The sequence below is a fragment of the Apis cerana genome, linkage group LG11, assembly GCF_029169275.1.
Source record: "Apis cerana isolate GH-2021 linkage group LG11, AcerK_1.0, whole genome shotgun sequence".
Lineage (NCBI taxonomy): Eukaryota > Metazoa > Arthropoda > Insecta > Hymenoptera > Apidae > Apis > Apis cerana.
Window position 1 is genome coordinate 209,212 of NC_083862.1, and position 21,738 is coordinate 230,949.

At 38.5% G+C, this 21,738-nt stretch overlaps 2 protein-coding genes across 8 annotated transcripts; one reads left to right on the forward strand and one right to left on the reverse strand.

The window, feature by feature from the left end:
- Positions 1–1,296: 1,296 nt before the first annotated feature.
- LOC107996050 (uncharacterized) lies at positions 1,297–10,304 on the reverse strand. Of its 7 annotated transcripts, none has more exons than XM_028665818.2 (6): positions 9,626–10,304; positions 5,131–5,357; positions 4,824–5,048; positions 4,451–4,591; positions 3,963–4,149; positions 1,297–3,724 (listed from the first exon to the last, which is right to left on the reverse strand). In XM_028665818.2, the coding sequence occupies exons 3-6, from the start codon at positions 5,021–5,023 to the stop codon at positions 2,984–2,986; spliced, it is 1,269 nt and encodes a 422-aa protein (XP_028521619.2). In that variant the 5' UTR covers positions 5,024–5,048; positions 5,131–5,357; positions 9,626–10,304; the 3' UTR covers positions 1,297–2,983. The 7 variants fall into 7 exon arrangements, with proteins under 7 accessions (XP_028521619.2, XP_028521618.2, XP_061937095.1 ...); XM_028665817.2 differs by having other exon boundaries at positions 4,824–5,060; XM_062081111.1 differs by having other exon boundaries at positions 4,824–5,357.
- Positions 10,305–14,668: 4,364 nt separating this feature from the next.
- Positions 14,669–21,730, forward strand: LOC107996052 (uncharacterized). Its single transcript, XM_017053918.3, has 5 exons — positions 14,669–17,204; positions 20,453–20,596; positions 20,681–20,794; positions 20,881–21,031; positions 21,131–21,730. Exons 1-5 carry the CDS (start codon positions 17,184–17,186, stop codon positions 21,547–21,549), a joined length of 849 nt encoding a protein of 282 aa, XP_016909407.1. The 5' UTR covers positions 14,669–17,183; the 3' UTR covers positions 21,550–21,730.
- Positions 21,731–21,738: the final 8 nt, after the last annotated feature.

Sequence of the window (21,738 nt, forward strand, 5' to 3'; positions counted from 1 at the left end):
GTTGTTAGCGGTGGCAATATTTCGCAACGTCGACGCGTTGGATCTGGACCTGCATCGATTCTTCTGGCCTGGATATCAACATCACAAGCCGCAGGAGGAGGTACGCGTGATAGAGATCGTTCGATGGCATCAACCGATTTGCGTGAAACCGGGGAAGGGTGTGTCGTCGTGTTTGCACGGTCTGAGGCAGCAAGGGAACGGGAAAGCAGGTTTGGACGAAGGAAAGCAGGGGTTTTCGATATCGAGCGAGGCCAGGTCGAGCGTTTGGTCGAACGAGGAGGAGGAAGTTTTGAGCGAATTGGTGGCCTCGGAGATGTCGGCCTCGTTCCCTCTCCGATCTTCCCTAGGCACGGACGTGTCGACGGACGAGAGGGTGCCGGAGTCGAGTAAGGGAACGGAGGCGTTGACGACGGAACGAGAGAGAAAGACGGGGAGGGACGCGAGATACTTGATTCCACATTTGGACAAAACGACGAAACCTAAACAGATATACGTGACGAAGGTGGTGAACGCTCCGTTTACAGCCACTTTGGTCGCTCAAAATTGTCTGCCCGATATCGGTGTGCCGCTGTGCGAGAGCAACGAGAAGGACGCGGCGGTGGAGGCTTCGAAGTCGGTGCCCGAATCGCCTTCCCTGAGCATCTCGGTGATCGGAAAGACGGACGGGGAATTCACTAGAAACTCCGTTAAATCCGTGGCAGGATCGACGGAGCAACCGGATGTTGAGAATCCCGATTCTGGCCGGGCATCGACCAGTCTCATCCTGGATTATCCCGACGCCACGCGCGTTCCTGCTTTGCGGCGTATCGCGCCCTCCAACCTCCACGATCAATCCTCCTTTTCGAATCTCGAAACTCGAAGCAACGTTTCCAATTTCGAGGAACGGACCGATAACCAATTCGCACCGGCTGACTTGATTTTGGAATCGTCGAAGGGAGTGGCGGAGGAGTCGGGTGTAACGACGAAAATGCCGGAAATTTCGCAAACAGGTAACGTTCCGACCGAAAGAAACCGATCGGTTGAAACGTCGGTGTCCGCGACCGAGAAAGAAACGCTGAAGGAACGATAAAATAGTAGTAGAGATTATGTAATATTATACTTTTTCAAAAGTTTAACGACAATGTATTTGGAAATTTTATTTGTATTTCACTTTACGAATGCGAAATAAAAGTTTGAATATGCATTTCGATCGAGCATCTTGGAATTTTTATTGCTTTCATTACGAAGAATACACAAGTTTGTTCCAAGTGTTGGAAAATTGGAAAATTTTATGATTCGAGGATAAATAAGGATATCTAAGGATCGGACGTCGTCCGTCACGTGGCACTTTTTATTCGTAATAGATAGTTTACAGTGTATACAGATTCCACGTATACAGAGATACGTGGAATCGCAAAGTGACAATTTCTCGTTAAGTTAATATTCTATCCTAATCCTAATCCTAATCGATTAAATAAAATGTCGTCGAATCGACTTATCGACTACGCACTAACTTGTATTACATTACATGAACGAGATCATAGGTAACGTAGCGAAATCTTACTTACCATTCACGTTCTCTCTTATAAAAGATGATAAAGTAAAGATACACAAAGATTTATATCCATCCATCCAAGTCTTCTTTGATCTTGAACTCTTCTTCAAAAATAATTTCGAATAATGTAGGATCTTAAAAATCTATCCAATTATCAATTATTGCGTCAACGTTCTCCTAGATGCGTCGAGCGTTCGTATTTCTAGAGTTGATCAAATAGTTGTCGAAATCGGGAACGAAAATCTTGAGATAAGGAAAACGGAATCGAAAGATAATTATTTAATTTTAATTGGAGAAACGGAAAATGTATAATTTTGTATTCCTTCCCGCGAAGAAAAGTCACGCGATTCGTCGAAACGTGGCGTCATCGAGTCGGGACGAGTTGTTCCATGCTTAGACCGATATTGGGGAACGACCGAGGGGAAGGGGAAGAGGAAGAAGAAGAAGAAGAGAAAAAAAATGGAGCATCGGTATTCTCGATTCTGGTAACCGGTTTTAACCCTATCCCCTTTCAATTTGACAGCTCGTCTTCGTTGACAAATTTCATTGTAAATTTCAAGCAAGATCGGGCACACGAGTTAGCAGATTCCATTGTTTATCGCCGCGATAGAGTAGAGCATTCTCTAGAGGAAGTGACTTTTCCCGCGATTTTCCCAGACCCTCCTACCATTCAATCTTTCGCACGAAAACGATATTCGATGCTTTGTCATTTTGGTTAACCAAGTAATTGATAGTTGGTAATTATTCGTAATTGTAACGCATGACGCGCACCAAGAGTCTTATATACAGAGTGGACAAAGTGAATGCGAAAAAGAATGTGAAATATTTTAGGCTTATAAATGTCAAGGACACTTCAAGTACCATTACGTAATAACTTACGTAGTAACTTTGCCACAAAAATGCACACGTGTGAAAACTGTTGTTAAAGTGAAAATGAACGAAACTTTCTGTTATGCTGATCAATTTACTTGAATAAATAACGAATTATCACGTTTAAATAACACTTATAATTACTCGTCGAACTCGTCTGGACGACATTTACACTCGTTTGAATAAATTAAAAGGAAAAAAAGAAAAGAAACCTACAATTATAAATTAAATGATCTACTGTCAAATTCTTGAAATGTCCTCCATCCAAAAAAAAAAAAAGAAAGAAAGGAAAGAATTCCTCGGGATACGTTCCTCGGGTTAATCCGGGCGGGAGGGGGAATTTAAGGTATCGATTCGTATTTTCGAACACGAGCAAAAGTTTCGTGCACCAGGATCGATCGAAACGAGCGAAACACGTGTCGCGTAAACACGCAGTTGGAGCAGCTCCCGCGCGAATCATGGAATCCGTTGTCCGAGGAATCGGAAACGGAGTCGGGAGCGATGGACGAGACGAGTTACCTCTCAAAATTGCGATATTTGAGAGGAGATTCGCAAACGTATTGGCTCGCCGATCGAATTTTAATACATTCGAATCGCTCGAATTTTTGCTTTCGTTTCGCAATTAGACGCATCCGACCACGATCCGTTGGCCGACGCTCGGCCCGCTAACCTTCTTCTTCTTCTCAACGCTCCGACTATCATTTTTTTGAATGGGAAATCGCGCGCAACCCCGCCTTCGACCGCACTCGTCTCCTTCCCCTCGGGAAACGATCCTGAGAATTTGTCGGAATTATGATAGTTTAGAAGCTCGTTGGAGGATAACTCCGGAGGGACGACGGGAGGGCGAGTATCGTGGCGAGGCGGTGTATTCGGAATTTCGGGATTTTCTCCAACGTCGAACTTGGAACGATCGGGGGACTCGTTAGGCGTCGATTCCTCGGAATTATCGATTCGATCACGGGATCGATTTTCTACGCTTGCAGAGGTGGGAGCCGCCCGCGATACGGTATCGGAGAATTCCTCGCTCGTCCTTGGTCGATCCACCGATCCCTCAAGTTTGGAATTATCAAGAATGCGCGTGTTGTTCGGCGACGAGTCGTTCGAGTTGGTCGTAATAACGGCAATCTTATTCGGCATCATTTCCTTCTTCGTGGCTGCCTTCATCAGCTCTTGCTTTCTTACTTCTTCCTGAACCACGGATCGATCGACGGACGACGACGACGACGACGACGGCGACGACGACGACGACGACGACGACGACGACGACGGCGACGACGGCGACGCTCCCTCGAACGTACTACCGATCGGGTGTTCTTCTTTCTGAAACCAGTAAGTTGTCGAAATATCGGCGAATGGTCGAAAGCGGTGGAGAATCGCGCGAAAATAATGGATAAGATCGTTTCGAGCGCGTTTCGAAGGAAACTTATTGTGAATTGATTGTTAATTGAACGATAAGTTTGGAGTGGAAAGAAAGAAACGAAAGAAGGAAGATCGAGCTACGTTTAATTGTTACCACGATGTTAAGATAAATACAAGATGAATCGAATCGATTACTTACGAATTCCGTCTGCGGCGAAACATGATTCTGCAACCGCATCATCATACGCTGCCATTCGCGATAATTGAATTTCGGGAACACGAACGGTGGCTTTGTCACTCCCTTCACGACGAAGGGGCGGAATTTCTGCACATCCACGATCTTGTCCAAGGAAATCCCCTCGCAGGAAGGCATCGAGAAGGGTATCCTGTCGAACGATTCGACCATTACGACGTTTTCTTGTTTAATCCCATTCGAAACGCACAGGGTAATTTGATCTCTCTATCTATCGTTAAATAGAAATAACGCGACAAACGCGTTGTATTGTATTATTTAATTTTAAATAACATAATCTTGTTGTTAAGTACAATCGGTAACTCGAACAAGTTCAATCCTGAAATGTACCGAAATATTTTTCAGAGATACTTTACTTTTCCTCTATTTCTCTCGAGCGTCTAAAGAATATAATAAATAAGTATCGATCGAATAGAGAAATATAGAAGTCTTACTTAGACGGTAAACAACCCTCAATGGTGTACACTATGACGTCCGTCGTGGATACATCGACGTTTCTCGTCGAGCGTCGCCCGCTATTTTTACCAAAATTATCTTGATCGCTCGACCAATCCTCCTCCGCCAACTTCAACATTCTAAACGATCAAACAAAATTTCTTCACATATTGTAAATACTTATATAGCTCTTATACCTCTATCTCGCTATATATAATAAATTTTACCATATCATTTGAAAAAAATAATAAAACGGAGTATATCACTTTTGACGAGCAAATAATTATTTCCCCCGGTATTAAGAGTGGGAGAAGAAAATAAAAGTGAAAGAAAAAATAAGGGAAGAATTTTGATATCGAAGTAAGAACTCACAATTTCTCGTCGCAAATGGGCAGATCCGGATCTAGGAAGAGGCATTCGTAGATCGGGGAGGACGTCGATCGCAGTTCGGACAAACTGTTTCTCTTGGAGGAATTTTCGTTGGTGCCGCGTAGGGAGAGGGATTGACTCGTCAAGTGCATCAGGATGTGAAGCACAAAGACCGCCGCGAAATTGTTCCTCATTGTTCCCATTGTCCGTGAAAAAGTCTCCTTGCGTCTGCGGAAAGTTCTGCAACGTCGGTGATCACTCTTAATAACGTTACGATATTGCTGGGCAGAGAATTTTCCTCCGTACGTACACGAGCCTCTTGTTAACTCTATTTGTCTGCGGTTCCCTCGAAAAATCCTCCGAATTCTTTTCTATTTTTTTTTTTTTTTTTTATATGTGTATAATCATCGATCGTTCCTTTCGAGGCGAGAAAAAAGTATCATCTCTCAGAATTTTTCGCCAATCTTTCCACAAAAATGACTCGATCCGTGCTCCATCGATCCACCTTTTTCCATCGATTCGTTATCTGCGTTCTTTCTGCGAGGACAAAAAAAGATCATGGATGATGGATTCAATCGAGATGCATTGTATACGTATGTATCTATGTATCCCTTACAAGCTCGTCGTATACGCGAAAATAAAATATTTTCGAATATATTAATCGGATAAAGGGGTAGGTGGAAAGGTAGTAAGTAAGGCAGGCGTAATGAGAAAGAATTGGAGGGAGGGAAGAAATCGTGTTTGGAGGAGAAATGGATACGATTGCGTAACGCGTAGAAATGGTTTATTAATTAAACGGGAGCGATTAAACGGCGCGAGTGCGGAGCGGCGTTTGAACAAACGCGGACTAGACGATACGCTGATGCAACGACACCGAGCCGCTAATAGCTGGTTAACAATGATAATTCGCCCGTTATCGCGGTCAAAGTGGTACAGCACGGATAGAGGGTAGGGAAATGGGTGGGAAGCAAATCGGCGTTCCGATCGACGACGAGTAATGTTGACCCTCTTGAAACATTGAACACGGGTTAAATTCGACCGGTTGCACCCGTCGTCGTTGAGAAAGACAAACGCTCTCGATACCGAAAATCGTTCGGGTCGATCGTTTCGCGCGTATTCCGTTAAGCAATTGCCAATCAGGGATCGTAAATTCGTTCGACGAATTCGTTTTTCGAGAATCTATCTAAACGAAATGTATCGCGTATCACCGGCTAACGGGTAATGTCTCGATTTTATCGTACGTTTTTTTCTTCTTTTTCTCTCTCTCTCTTTCTCTCTCTCTCGCGTCAAACCTCGAACAACGGACCAGGGATAAAAATAGATTCGAGAAATCCTTCCTTCCTTCCTTCCTTCCTTCCTTCCCTTCGTATCTCGGTACAAGCACGGATGACCGGATAAAAGACGGAGACATCGACGAAATTTGGACGAGAATTTCGATTGCTCCTTGAATATCGACGAGAGGAGAAATCCGAAACGATTTATGGGGCTGGGAAAATAAAAGAGACGAACGGGGAAACCGTCGATATCGAAAATAATTTACGTTACGCGAGGAGAAAGTCCGACACGTGATCCGGGAAACACGCCACGATGGTGTCGTTATCACGCTGTCCAGTTGCGGATGACATAATGATTCTGTTTACCAGCCAATCGAGCGGAACAATCCTCCGTTTCCGATTGTGACGGGCAGCGGGCGGCTCGCGTCGAATGGAATTCGTGTCGCTTCTCCTCTTAGCTCGAAGAACGCAGGGGGAAGAAGAAAGAGAGAAAGAAAAAGTGGAAATCCTCGGTGTATCCTTTTCACAGGTAAAATAAAATAAAATAAAATTCGAAGGACGAAACGAAACGTTGTGCGGGTGTGTCGATGACAGGCGAGAAAAGTTTCGAACGCGTTGGAGTGGAGTGGCGCCGTTCTATCGGTGCCGGTACGTCGCGAAGAATTGATTCCTTCGGTCTGCAGATGATCCATCGACGCTCCGTCTACGAACCGTATCGTTTCGATCGGCTACGCGAACGATTATCTCGAAACGAAAGATCAAAGATCAGAAAGCAGAAGAGAGGTCAACAGCTGGTGTTCGTCTGCCCCGTTCGTATTCGACTTCGTGAAATTCCATTTTTCGCTCCGCTTCTCTCCTCCTTTCCCCCTCCCCTCCCATTTTCGTCGTCGTCTCGTCGACCGAGATGTAAAAATCGCCATTCGCGATTCGCCATCTCCCTTTTTTCCTATCTACGATACGCTACGACATTATTATACGGAATAATAAGCTAGTGTTTACGCGCGGCCGGCGCGCGACCGACGACTCGAGGAGGAAGCGCGTCGCGACCGTGATAAAAATGAGACTCTCTCGTATCGTGGCGATAGGCTTTCAATGCAACTCGTTATCGGCGCCTGTGCGGACGCACAACGCTTGAACTTGTAAATCGTGGCGATGATCGTTGATCCAGAGGGACTAGTCGCTGCCAGTGTCCGACTCCCGTCGGATTTCGAAGAAAGCCGATTTCAAAAGTAAGATAGATAAGATTGACGAAACGTTGGAATATAGGAGGATCGTTGTTGGCGGATCCTTCGATTTGTCGATTTATCGATTCGACGCGATGGAAAAATCGGGGATGGGCTCCGCTTTCTAGAAATCGTCTCCGCTCGGCGAGAAAGGAGACTGTTCTGGGCGGACAGAGACAGGATTTTTCGTTGCTCGGTTGGAGACGATTCGAGCGGTTCGCTTTATTCCCGATCCCGAAGCGAGTTCCAACGTAATTCGATATTTATTGGCGTCCCTCGTTTCTCTCGTCTTCGTCGTTGAGCGGCTGTTTACCACGGAGGAATCGTCGTGGTTTAATCGCGCCTCGTTCCTCCCTCGACGACAACTCCGTATGTCAATTCCGTTGTGCACGGTGAACGCGAACCCGATTTCACCCGCAGGAAACGTTGCGTTCCTCCCCCTTCCCTCCCCCGACGGATTGCCGCACGTCACCTTACATCATTCCCATCGTGTCGTCGTAATAATGCCATTACGCCGCGATATCGGCCGTACTCCGTTGGACGATCGATTATTCTAATTGCGTTAATAACCGTGGACAACCGCGGTTTATTGGCAGCTACGAGGACAGAGGGGAAGGCAGATCTCGATTCTAATCCGTTTCGATCCTTTCCTTTCTTTCTTTCTTTCTTTCTTTTCTTTAGACCGAACTTTAGAAGAATTACGAACAAACGTATCCGCGTTCGATAATTTTTGATATTTCTTTCGGTATTTCTTTTGATATCACGTATATGGATAGAGTGGAACGTAAGATGAAAGATGGATCGACACTTGTCGATCGTGGTGTTGGAAAAATGCTGGAGGTCCGTCTTATACGTGATATAACAAAAGGAGGGGAGAATCGGTGAGAAACGGTGAATGCAACGGCGAAAGAGTGCGCGATAAAAACGCGGCCGAGACGTTGGATCGTCCGAGCGAGCGAAGAAAGGAGAGTGAGAGGAGGAGAAAGAAAGAACGGGTTATCGCCATGGTGTACTATTTATACGCGCGTCCACGAATCATTAAAAATACGTCGCGACGCGATGCAATTTATATCCGACGACCATTCGAGTAATAAACAATTAGCGAGAAATCGACTACGCGCGATAAATCGGTACTTACTCGAATCTTTCCTTACGACCAACGACGATTTTGTAATCTTTTTTTTCTTCTTCTTCTTCTTTTTTTCTTTTTTTCAATTTCGAAACTTTCTTTTAGCTCGTGTGCCGTCGGAAATAGAGATATACGGCCGCTTCTTCTCTACGCGTCCAAACGAAGCTCTTATCGAGTTGCAAAAGATGATTCGATTTGTGTAAGTTGTCAATTTTTTTTTTTTTTTTTCGAAAAAGAATATGAAAGAATATGTATCCGTGTATGTACGATCGGTAAGAACGTACACGAGAATACGTACGCGATTTGTAACGATTGCGAGAAGTACGGCGCTTGATCTTTCTTCTTTGAAAAAAAAGTATTCGGCCCGCGAAAGAAACTCGTTACGCTAATGTCTTTCTACTTTTTTCCCCGACTGATAGGAAAGGAAAGACGAAAGGAAGAGTACGAAACGAAACGAAGAATAAATTACGAGTTGATTGGACGCGAAAGGCGGGCAAGCGTTGTGAAGAAAATTTTCAAATTGCTGTTGGTCTCACGCTGAATGAAAAGTAAATTGGATCAGCGTCCCTCCCGACGGCTAGCTACCACCGCCACTTAATAGAAATGCAGCGTGGAGGAGGTTAAGGAACACCAACTTTTCCACGAGTTTCTTATCGAGCACATTTTTTAATCGGGCCTCGTGTGCGGCATTCTGTGCCGAGCTTGTCAGTTTGGGGTCAGAAAAATATTCCCAGCTTGTCGTAAACCGTTACCGAGCATCGCGAGCCAATTTTTCTTCGCGACTTTTCGCGAAGATCCATCTTTTCCTTTTTTTATATTTTATACCGCGCGCGTATTTGCAAAAATTTCTTCCATCTTAATATTTTGCCCTCGATTTTATCGTCATCACCCGCCCGATTCCGATATCGAAACGGTATTATTAAAAAACTTGTCCTATTAAAAATCGAACAGTGAAATGATAAGCTTTTCCGCAACGTGCTTATCCGCGGTGTAAACATTTATGTTAGCGAATCGAGAGGATGACTTTTCATTGTACGAATACGCTTATATTATTTTTGAATAATCATCGTAAAAAAAAAAAAAAAAAAAATACTACGAATCTTCTTCTTACCCGAAACTGAATCCAAACGAGGAAAGGAAAAATCTTGCTGAGTGCGTTTCACGATTAATCGAACTCACCGTGCAATGCACCGATGTTGTTGTTCCGCGTCTCGCCACTCGTCGAATACACGTCCGGAATTTCGAGTCACCGCCGATCACTTGAAAGTTCCACCACGATATCACGGTGCCCCGACATTCGCACGATCGACGAACGGTTTTTAAAAAGGTGAAAGATGAAAGAACTTTCGACGATGTTGGAAGCGAGGAGATTCGAAAGAGAGGAAACGTCCACGCTGACGTTGAGCGTACTACTACCGCGGTTCCACTCGCGATATGCCGGTCGAAAGAGATTAGAACAGCTGGTTCCCAGGTCCCTACCACGAGACATGTCTCGCTATACCTAACCGTGCCGTTTGATTCGCGATACCATCGAAAACGCTGAATTTTTGCTTATGATCGATCGTCGATAGATCGAATGATTTTTCAATCGAACCCTCCCCGTTTTATATATATATATTTATATCGTGGATTTTTATTTTGCTCCTTTGCTAATAGGCGAGGAATTAGATAGTTGAAAGTATTATCGTATCTGGATCGTAATCCATTGTATGTACGATCATATATTTCAGTCGTGATACAACGTTAATTATCGCATTTGTATATTTTTAATTATTATCAGTTTATTATTTTATTAATGATAATTGTGAACGTGGTAAACGAAATTATTGTTATTCCAAGAAGAAAATAAATTTATAAATATTTTAACTATTTTATATTATTTAACTGTTTCATAACGCGCGTATATTTTTAATCAAGTATCTTGTGTTCCTTTCCGATGAGTACGATAAGCTCTTAAAACCTCTTGCATCATTTATTTTAACATTCTAAATCATATTTAATATAAACGAAGAAACGTATTATACAACATTGCTTCCCGATAAGAAAGATGGTTGCAAAAGAACCATTAAATTGTTAAAATTATTCGGACAAGAATACGATTAAGGTATATTAATAGTAATAATAATGGGAGGGGAGGAGAATGTTGTTAGAGAAGAGAAAGGCGAGGATTGGACTCTTTTGTATCGATTTTTTATCGGTAAAGTTCAATAGGAAATGCGTACGTTCGACCGATGAAACGAAACATCGATAAAATTGTATCGTCTCGTTTAGTTTCATGGATGATTAATAAATAAATAGTCGGCGAAATTGGAGTAACTCGATTCGAAGTAACAACCTATATACACAACCGAGAATAAATTTTTACAACGTTGTATCGAAATATATAAATAAACGGAAAGGAGAAAAAAAAAGAAAAAAAACAAGAGTAAGAGAGAAAAAAAGCGCTACACGAGTTGTTGTTTCTTATCGTATCGATGACCCGAAGGTCGATTCAGCCGTCCACCATTGATTTAATCTGAGGTCAAGAGACAGCGCGAGTGCTCGAGTGTAATCGAAGATGGTTATTTTTCAAGATAAATACCGCACGAACCAACGATAATCACTTTCAACGAGCAGGTAAAATTCAAATAGCCTTAAATTCAATTGTGATTGCTCTTTGAAATTTATTTAAAAAAAAACAAAAAAGTAAAAGTTGCAGACGCGTCTCGAGTATCGCGTTTCTTCTACGAGTGGTTCTTTTTCCACGATACGAATCTCGAATTTGTATAAACATATAAATTCATTTTCAACGTTGTCGTCCAAAGAATGTTCAACTATGCGTCGAATAAATATATACGTTTTGTCCTTTTTCTAAAAATTCAAATATAAATCGTGGCAAAGAAATATCGTGGAAGAAATAAGAACGTGTACGTATAGTTGCAAATCCTCGGATGGAAATGGACGTATTCGCGTGAAGCTCAGCCACGCGAGCAACATCGGAAAACGCGAGATGAAATTTCGAGATTAACGCGAATTAATCTGAAAAGTAAAATATTGCAAGGAAAGGGAAGAATACGAATATTTAAACGTCGGATAACGAGAGCCCGTCCCTTTCTAAATTGTCGATTCGCTCGGGCTAAAAGGCGGGAATAATTTGAAGATGATCCGCTAAATGCGAATGCTCCCAATTCTGAACGCGCAACAAGTTTTCAGGGAAATATTTACAGACTAAAAATATTTTTCAAACACGTGCATCGATTGTAATACTTATTCGAAATCATTCACCAAGACACTTTTGCAAAAATTATTTCTAATTAATTTATCTTATCGCGTTTAATTCATAACGCAAATTAAACATTAATCATATATAATACACGCTCGTAACACTCATTGAGTAATAGTAATTCTCTATTTCGTCGCGCTTCGTGCGCCGATTCTCTTATTCGTTTTAATATTATATTAAATTGGAAACTTTCCAGGAAAACGTTTGTTCGCGACAAACGAAACTATCTTTTCCCTGCTGCATCTCGCACGCCTCTTTTCTTATTCCTCACGGCTTTGAAGCTGACTTTTTACTCGTAATTACTCGTTGTTGAATTATTCTTCTGGAATAAGTTCTAGGAAGTTCTAAACTCGACAATTACTTTCTACAAGGACGAAAAAGTGTGATTAAGAAAACACTTTTGAATAATTTACGCTTTGGATATTATTTTCGATATTTTATTTTAATTCCTTTCGTAATAATATAATATAATATAATATTGCGTGGAGAAAACTTTTGCATAGAACATGATCGCTGCGTGATGTAAATTTAAATACACAAAAAAATAAAAAAAAATAAAAATTGTGAAATTTGTGAAAAGACGTTTTCGCAAAACGAGAATTTTTATGCGAGAATTGTTGAAAATAAACCGCGCGGTATAACGTCCAGCTCGCTGGATAAAATTATAATAATAAAATAAATTATTATCGAGTAACCAATTATTCCAAATGTTGAACATTCCGATTATTTCTGAGAACGTTACAATGTATATCAGAATCGTTCGCTCTATTTAATTGTAGGTCACTTTCGATGACGAGAGAGAGAGAGTGAAATCTGTTCGTGAAAAAATTCATTTATGATTCGAATAACTGGTCCCGATAATAAATAATCAACGTTCGGGTATCCTCGAAACGATTTTCGAAACATGCGACGGTAAATTCGTTTTAAAACGAGTCCTCCGTGATGAAAGTCACCGCGAAATACTACCACGTAGTGACCGGTCAATAAATATAATCCAGAAATCGTATTACCAACGTTAATCCGGATAATTAGTTCAATATCAACTCGGCCCATCGACCAAACTCCACCCTCGAGCTGACATTCCCTTTTTCGTCGTATTAGTTGAACGTTTTCGCGAGATCGGTTTCGGTTTTTTCGAAGCGTTAATTTTTTTTTTCCACTTTTCCATTTTGGATACACTTTGGTGTATATTTTACCGCGCATTACGTTTTTCTTTATTTTTCATTCACGTATAAATCCTTGTTTCGAATAATTTCCTCTGATTATGTATCCTGTTTTCGCGCCTCGCGTTCGTTACCGACCGATTTTTGATCGATCGTCTGATATTCATCGTGAATTTCATTGAATATAAACCGAGTGACGTTGAGTCGCTTCGTAACGTTTCGCGAATTTTCCATGCATTCGCGATAATAAAGGGAAGGTGCTTTGTTACTGAAAATGGGGATTGAATGAATTGTTCAAGTATTGAATTACTATATTTCGAAGTTTGATGGAAAATCGGCGATCAAAATTTATTAAAAGATCGTAAAAAGGGGGGAGAAAAGAAAAAAAGGAAAAGTAAAAAAAGAATAGAAATTTAAAACGTGCGTTGGTTTATAATATCTCGTATTTATAATTTTACGAGTGTACGATCGAACGGAAATATCATTTCTATTTTTGATAGAATCGTGATAGAAATCAATTTTCTTCTTTTCTTTTGTCTCGATTTTCTCTTCAAGTTTTTCTTCCATAGTTTTTCTTTTATAACACGTTTGCGCGAATTGTGGAAGAAAACGTTCTTATTCTTGAAAAATATCAGAATGTAAAGCCGTTTCTTTGGCCAAGCATACGAAAAATAAATAAAGGATCTTAAGCAGATTTAATAAACAAGAAACAAAAAGAACAATACGCGTATTCTTCGACGATGATCGTAAATGCGAAAATAGGAAAGAGAACGGGAAAACGATTCGTCCGAATGCGTTTCTCTATTACTCCAGCTTTTATGGGACGTTTTGAATAAAGCTTCTCTTTTTATTAGTCGCACCGCATGTTTCTCTTCCCCATTTCGTTTAACACTTTTTCTTTCCTTTTCTTTTCTTTTCTTTTCTTCCCCATTTTTCCCCACTCTATTTACCTCTTTTTCTTCTCGCTTTTCTTCAATTCTCTCGTATTCCCTCTTTCTCTTTGCTTTTTCTTTTCTTTTGTTATTTATCCCCTATCTCATACGAAGGTAGTCTCTCGAGTCTCTAATCTTATTTTCTTTCCATTTTTACCGCCCCCCTTCTCTCTGCTTTCTTTCTTATTTATCTCGTTTTTTTATTTACATCTCCGTCCCATTGCTCTATAAAACGAGCGTAATTTACGTTTACAATTTCCACTTTTCCCCTTCTTATTTTCATACGCCCGATTCTTCCAATCCATTCGCACATTTGTCTCGTCTTTTTTCTTCGCCGTTCCATCCTTTATAAATTCGTGATCGATCATTCGTCTGAAGATAACGCTCTCTAAACAATTTCAAATTGCAAATTGAATATATATGCAAAATATCGCGTATTTTTACACGTATCTACTTCTCGTCATACATTTAATTGCTCAATAAGTTTTAATATATGAACGTAGTAAAATAATTTCGACAAAAAAAAAATAAAAAAGAGAAACAACATTTCGAAGAAGGAAAGCGTTTCGGCCGTTGTTGAGGTACGCTCGATTAACCAAACCTTGGACACTGCGACCCTGGCATCGTACCAAGCACGAGTCCCTCCACAACGTATACATCCGCGTCAAGTTATCCGGATTATCAAGGAACGGTCGTAACCTCCTTTTCGAGAGGGTTGGGTCGCGCGAAGGGCTGTTTGGTTGGTTCTCGTTTCGCGCGCCACGGCCAACGAGACGGCCGCCATTAATAGCGCAATAATGCCGCACCAGCTAAGCCTTACGGTCTAAAAAGAAACGAAGTCGGTGTCTGGCTTGGCCTGCAGTCAAATGGCACTCGCGCACAATTCCCGCGGACTTTATTTCGCTCCGATCTCTGTGTTTCGAGCAACCTTCCTTCGTTCGTGTCGCAACCAGAGAGGAAACTCGCCCGCCTCCCCATCTAGTTCTGGGCCACGGTTAAAAATGCATCGTTCATGCCTTGGCAAATCTTTTTTTTTTTTTTTTTTTGCCCTCCTTCCCTGCTGTCTTGTAATAAGATTATTGCTTGGGGTTACTTCGAAATGTATCCGATTGGATACTCAAGTTTCTCAAGTTTGTTAATATCCGTTTTGAAAATCTAAAATTAAGTCAAAATTCAATTTCAAATTTTCTTCTTCCGCTAATAATAATGAAATAAATCTTGGACGATTGGAAGATTGTGCAATTATCAGTGTGAAAAGTAGGAATCGTCGCGCGATACTCGAGTTGGACGCGAATTCGATGTAAATATTTTCGGAATCGTTGGATAAATTCGAGCGAACTCAGTATTGATAACGGCGAATTAGCTCGTCGCGTTCACGATAAATCAGCGAGAAATCTATGGGAACCATTACGATAAATTTCTATTTTCATTTCTTGTTTATTTAGGAATCGTGCGCGACTTGAAATTTTTTTTTTTTTTCGAAAGTAAAACGAAAATTCTTAAAAAGGCGAGTATATCGAGTGTGGTCGTTAGATAAAAAGATAAAAAATTTACGAATGCACGGCGATTTCATTTGAAAAATATCTATTTGTGAAGAATGTCGTGCAAGAGGTGTTATTATTCGTCGCGATAGTTAGGGACGAGCTTAGGAAAAAGCTCGTCGGGACGGAAGAGTTGAAAATACCGACGATCAACCTATTCATCTCGCGTTTTTATTCGCTCACAATAATCGTTTACGTTTTCCGCAGTTACAGAAGCCTGAAGCCGGCCGATAAAATAAAATTTTTGCTCGTAAGATTAACATATTAACGAGCCGCGTGAAATTAAATTTCCACCTTAGCTTTATTCCTAGCTTTATTCATTCGTCTCCTCGATGACCGTCGAGAGAATCTTGAATTCGAGAAACTTCTGTCGTAGTTTTTCCATTCTCGTATAAAGGTATAAGAACGATAAACGGAGAAGAAAAAAGAAGAAAAGTGGCGGAGAAACTCGCTTCTTCTTTTCAAACATTGAGTCGCCTTATTAAAAAAAAAAAGCGACGAATAAGGAGAAGCATCAGAGCGCAGAAGCCGCACTCTTGGATAATAATCTTCGAATCGAGCGCAAACGATTTGTGTGTCGATAATCGTTAAAAGCGTTATACATCTTTTATTACATTCATTATATACATTTTTCTTTATAGAATATTCCGTGTAAATGAAATATCGATTACAATCTCGTTGTCATTGTAAAGTAACGATAATTATCTTTTGAGTGAAAATTAAAATCTGTGCAATACTACTCAAAGTTTATTCGTTTATACGATATTTTACAACATTTCGATTTTCGGTAGAAAACGCATCTTATATATATATATATATATACATACACGCGAATTTTTTCCTGCAGTGTATCACAAGAATGTCCCTGGCGGCGTTGATTTTCCCGAAAGAAATAATTTATCCGCATCAAATCGTGCAGAAGAACGATTTATTCGTCCCGCGGCACGGACTTTCCGCGTTGGAGAAATATATTATATCGCTTATCGTATCCTGACTATATTTCCATTTCGTAGTATATCAGTACAGGTGACACGACACCGTGTCCCTTATATCATTTCCCGCGTTTCTTCCGACCACGGAAGAACACTCTTCACAACACTTTGCGTCATTTTAGATTAATTAGAATACGTGAATCATCGACTCGCGTTAAATGCGTGTTACTCTTTTTATCTGCTTCTCGTGGCTGTGTCGAGATTGTTTGGCATTTGGAATATTATAATCCGTTAGTTTTCTCCGGAATGGAATTAACCGAGAAGGAAATACGTGTCTCTCTGCGTATGTGTGTCCGAGTCTCAAGTAATTGTGACTTTCGTTGAGTCACGTTTAGAAAAGAAGCGATGAGGTAACGTAAGGGATAATATTTAGACAAGGTATATATATATATATATATAAGTGAATTTCGTTTAAAATAAAAGCTGAAAGCAAGCATTGGTTATAGAGAGGCAAAAAAGAAAAAAGAAAAAAAAGTGAACGAAAAAAATCGATTTCAGGATACTTCAAAAAAAGATTTTAAATTTATTAATAATAAATTCTTTGGATCGCGCGAATAAGAGTCGATCGAATTGGGTCGACTTTGCGTTAGAAAAGCGCAATAATGCGCGTTGGCGCGTACATATTCGAATCCGACCCGACTCGACCCGACGACTCGTGATCGGCCGACTCGACTCGACTCCGCACGATTCGACCCGAGTCAGCCGTCTTCGCATCAGCCTTCGCCGCGTACCTAGTCATTTCGTAGTAGCGCTCAGTCGTGTCCACGTACTTACGTACGAGCACGCTCACTCGTGTACAGCGAATTCAACCGACTAGTCCGAGACCGGCTGTGACGGACATAATAGTATGAAGGACATCCGGTCGCAGGTGAGTTAACCGCTTACGACCCCGTTACTTTATCTCGAACAAAAGTCAAGGTTCAGCTTTGTATTCGCGCCATACCGACCACGTGGAACCTAACTACATTTAAATTACGATAATTATTTCTTACCGTGTTACCGTGTTACTATGTATTTTTAAAATACTCGTTCCATTTATTTCTTTTAATTCTTTATTTTTTTTTTTCTTTTTTTTGTTTGGAATTCGTAAAGAAGTGTTTTTTAATAAGCGTAACGAGAAATTTGTACGTTTAAATTAAATATAATTTCATTCTTTATCCGCGAGCATTTTGTTGATATTTTTATTGCTTATTCTGGATTTCTTTATGGATTTCTTTATGCAACTTAACAATTGAACTTAAGTTAAATAAGATCGTGCAAATTCAGTCCATGATTCTAAACGTTACGTTAACTTTTTTCTTATGCGCTCTGTTTCATTCGTGAAATTTTGTGTTTTGGGTATTTTAACTCTTCAGCACTCCATCGATTCGATTCCTTTAAGTTATATTTCATATTTCTTTTAAATAGTAAATTTTTTTAATACGAATCATATGATTATTTCTATTACGTTCTATTATTCTATCATGTTCACGCCACATAATTTTAATCATCTTGATCGTACGTCAAACGCTAAAATGAAAAAAAAAAGGAACATCTTCTCGTTTCTATCATTCACTGTCACGAGTATCGAAACATTCGTTTGATTCGTTTACGATATTATCACAAGTTAAAAAGCGTGGAAATAAAGTGGACGATCCTTTAATCGCTGTTTAAAGCAAAGGTCAACAAACCCTGTTTTGTCGATCGAACGATCCGATGACCGATTCCAAAGCTATATACGGGCTCGCTAAAAGCGAGTCGAGACAGTCGTCACAGTGTCTCTATGTTCGAAGCGACGAAATCGGAGTTAAGAGAGACCAATGGCCGATGTCGTCATCGGAGAAGACTGATATAATCAAGCCCGACCTATCGCTTTGGAGGGGTCAGCATTCTTTTACTGTAAATCACGTCCCAAACAAATCGATAATAGAATAGGAGCGTTAATTGTTTTTAGGTTTTCTTTCTTTCGTAGATATTCTCTATCTACTTAAAAAAGATTAGAAATTTCATGATTAACATGATTCCTATAAAAAGATTAAATCTTATTTCTGTGTAAATCTTATTTGTAAAATTGTTTATAAATATTCGTAGTATTGGTTGATATTTAAATTTTTTTGGATTAATATAATTGATTTTTTAATACAAAGTTTTATTATTATCAATCATCCGTAACAAGAATTTTATTTACATATATTATTATCTTTATTTATCTATCTATATATATATATGCGTTTATTATTACAATTTGTTGATAAAAATATTTAAATTAAATATCTATTTATCTTGATAATATTATGATAATATTTAATATTTATAATGCATCGAACGATTTATTTGTCAATTTATTTATCGTTTTATTAATAAGCAGTTATATCGCTGTGATTAATATCCTTATTAATTATATTATTTATACACACACACACACACACACACATTATTTAATAGACTTCATTTCTTTAATGAGACGAATTTGCAACTCACAAAATTTTCCATACATTCATAATAGTTAATCCGAGTCAAATGTTTTTGTAAAATTTTAAAATTATTTTTTTTTTTTTATTGAAAATATATCGGAATATTAAATTGTCACAATTAATCGTTATATCATAAATAATAAACGAATATGATAAAAATGTACAATTGGAAAAATGGAGACATTAGTAAGCAATCGGATGCACGTGGTTGTCCCATGGCCATCTTTCGACCCTGCAATCCGGAGATCCATTTTTAGATTCCGGTTAAGGTGACGATTAGAGCCAAGGGAGGCCAACGCACATTACGTTCGTGTATTCGACCACGAAACGTTGCTCTTGTTCCTCCTACACGATCTCTTCAAATGGATATATCTCGAACGAAAGTCTCTAACGAAGGAAAAGAAAAAAATTAATTTCCTTAATGAGATGATTTCCTGAATAAGTAAGAGCAGTTATGAGTTACCAGTTTAAGGAACTTTGTTTACAATGTTTTCTCAAAAAAAATAGTTACAATAGTCATATAATATTATTAATTTATTAGAAATAATTATAAAATAATATATAAATTTGCATAAATACATACATATATTAATTCACTTTTAATAAATATAATAAATAATAATGATTAAGAACTAAGATTGTATTATAAATCATTATAATATATAAATCACAAGCAAATGATTTATAATTATCATAAAGTGCTATGAAGTACCACATAGTGCTTGAATTATTATATTTTTTTTTCTAAGATATCGTTCACAATAATATAAACAAAGTGCAATGACATGATTAGAAGATGCATTATCAAAGCTGATCGTCGACAATGAGAAAGAAATTGAGAATAGATTCGAATCTTAGTTTTATCTAACGACCATCATCCAATGTAACTTAAAATCGGGGATTTTGTGAACTGGTGAAAGACTCTGTACATCGTGTCCATTCACGAAGAAGAATAGAACACCTACGCGCACGCTTTTCTATTCCGAGCTGAACGATTCACGCTCATTCACATTTGAATCATTCGTAATACCAAAGAAATTTTTCAACGGACTTATGAACTACTTTGAAGTAATTTGATATCTTATTTACACGTATATAGAACACGTGTATAAAAAAAAGCAGAAAAAATGGAAAAGTTTCGAAAACTTATTTTGAAAAAAAAAAATTTGAAAACAATACCTGTTCTTATGAACAGAGACTATAGATTAATTTATAGAATAGCTTTTTTAATATATTGCTATAACATAATTTGTTATAATTGAAATAGAAATAAAAATATTTAAACTTTTTCTTTCTTTAAATTCTGTAATTTAAAATCTACAAACGAAGAACACTATAAATAGGAATAGATGTAATAAACAATTTCGGAAGTGAATAATTCAATGAGTAATATTTTGAAAATACACTTGTACGAGTTAAATATTTTATAAAGAAATTTATAATACAACGATTAATATATTAAATTATAAATTATAAATTATAGACTAATATAGCATTCATTTTTAATTGTATTAAATTATATATATAATTGATCATAATAAAATATAATATAAATAATTACCGATCGAAGTTAAAAAGGAATTATTGAATAATGAAAATCTAATCTAATCGTCATATTTATTAATATCATTACGAACGAAATAAAATATTTTAATTTTTACAGTTTGAGAAAAATGGCTTCGTCGTCTTGGAAGATTTCTTTCAACCGGAAGAAATCGATGAACTTAAATTCTGCGGGGAAGAATTTACTAAAAATTTACCACCGGAAAGTGAGAGAAAAATTTTTAATTCGATAGAATCGCAACAGGTACATCGGATAAAAAAATATTTTTTTTTTCTATGTACAATAATTTTTATTATTTAAATTTCAAATTTATATTTATTGTATCAGAACAAAGATAAATATTTTCTGGACAGTGCTAATAAGATCAGTGTATTCTTCGAATCCGAAGCTCTGGACGATAATGGAAAGTTAAAAGTTCATCCTAGAGTGTGCCTTAATAAGGTGAAATAAGAAATATATTTTAATTTGATGAATTTTAGAATAATTATTCGCGTAAATATCAATTATTTTTGATAATAAAATTATAGGTAGGTCATGCTCTTCATTGGCTTCATCCCACATTTAGAAAATACACTTTTGACGAAAGAGTTAAGGAAGCAGCTTTTCAACTGAATTACGAAGAACCAGCTGTTTGTCAATCAATGTATATCTATAAAAATCCGGGAATCGGGTCGGAAGGTTATTATTTTTAATTTAATAGTTCGATAATTAAATATATATATATATATATTTTTTATTTTATCTTAATTTAAATATAAATATAAATATTTTTTGTAGTAATGATGCATCAAGATGCATCGTATTTATACACAGATCCAGTGAAACTAGTTGGTTTTTGGATCGCTTTGGAAGACGCTATTCAAGAAAATGGATGTCTGTGGATCGCACCAGGTTCTCATCAAAGCGGTGTTCATCGACGTTATCTAAGGAATAAGGATCCAGATTCCAAGGATCTATTGATATACGATAAACCTGCACCTTGTTATCAACTTAGTAACTTTCGACCAGTACCAGTTAGCAAAGGAACTTGTATTCTTATTCACGGTCAAGTAGTACATTTTTCGTATCCAAACAAAAGCGACAAATCGAGGCATGCTTATACGTTTCATGTAATCGAGACGCAACATATTTCTTATTCGAAAGATAATTGGTTACAACCGCCTCCAGGAGGATTTTTAAAACTATACAGAAATTAAATTTACAAAGATAATACTACTCTACATCTCGTTAAAGTGTTATCAAATTGCTTTGTTAAACATTGCCAGGTATCATAAAATAATACCTATTTGCTATTCTGGCTGTGCATTTTTATTTTTCATGTTGTACAAAAGTTCTTATATTATATAAAACTGTTAATAAAAATATTTAAGATATTAATATTTTGT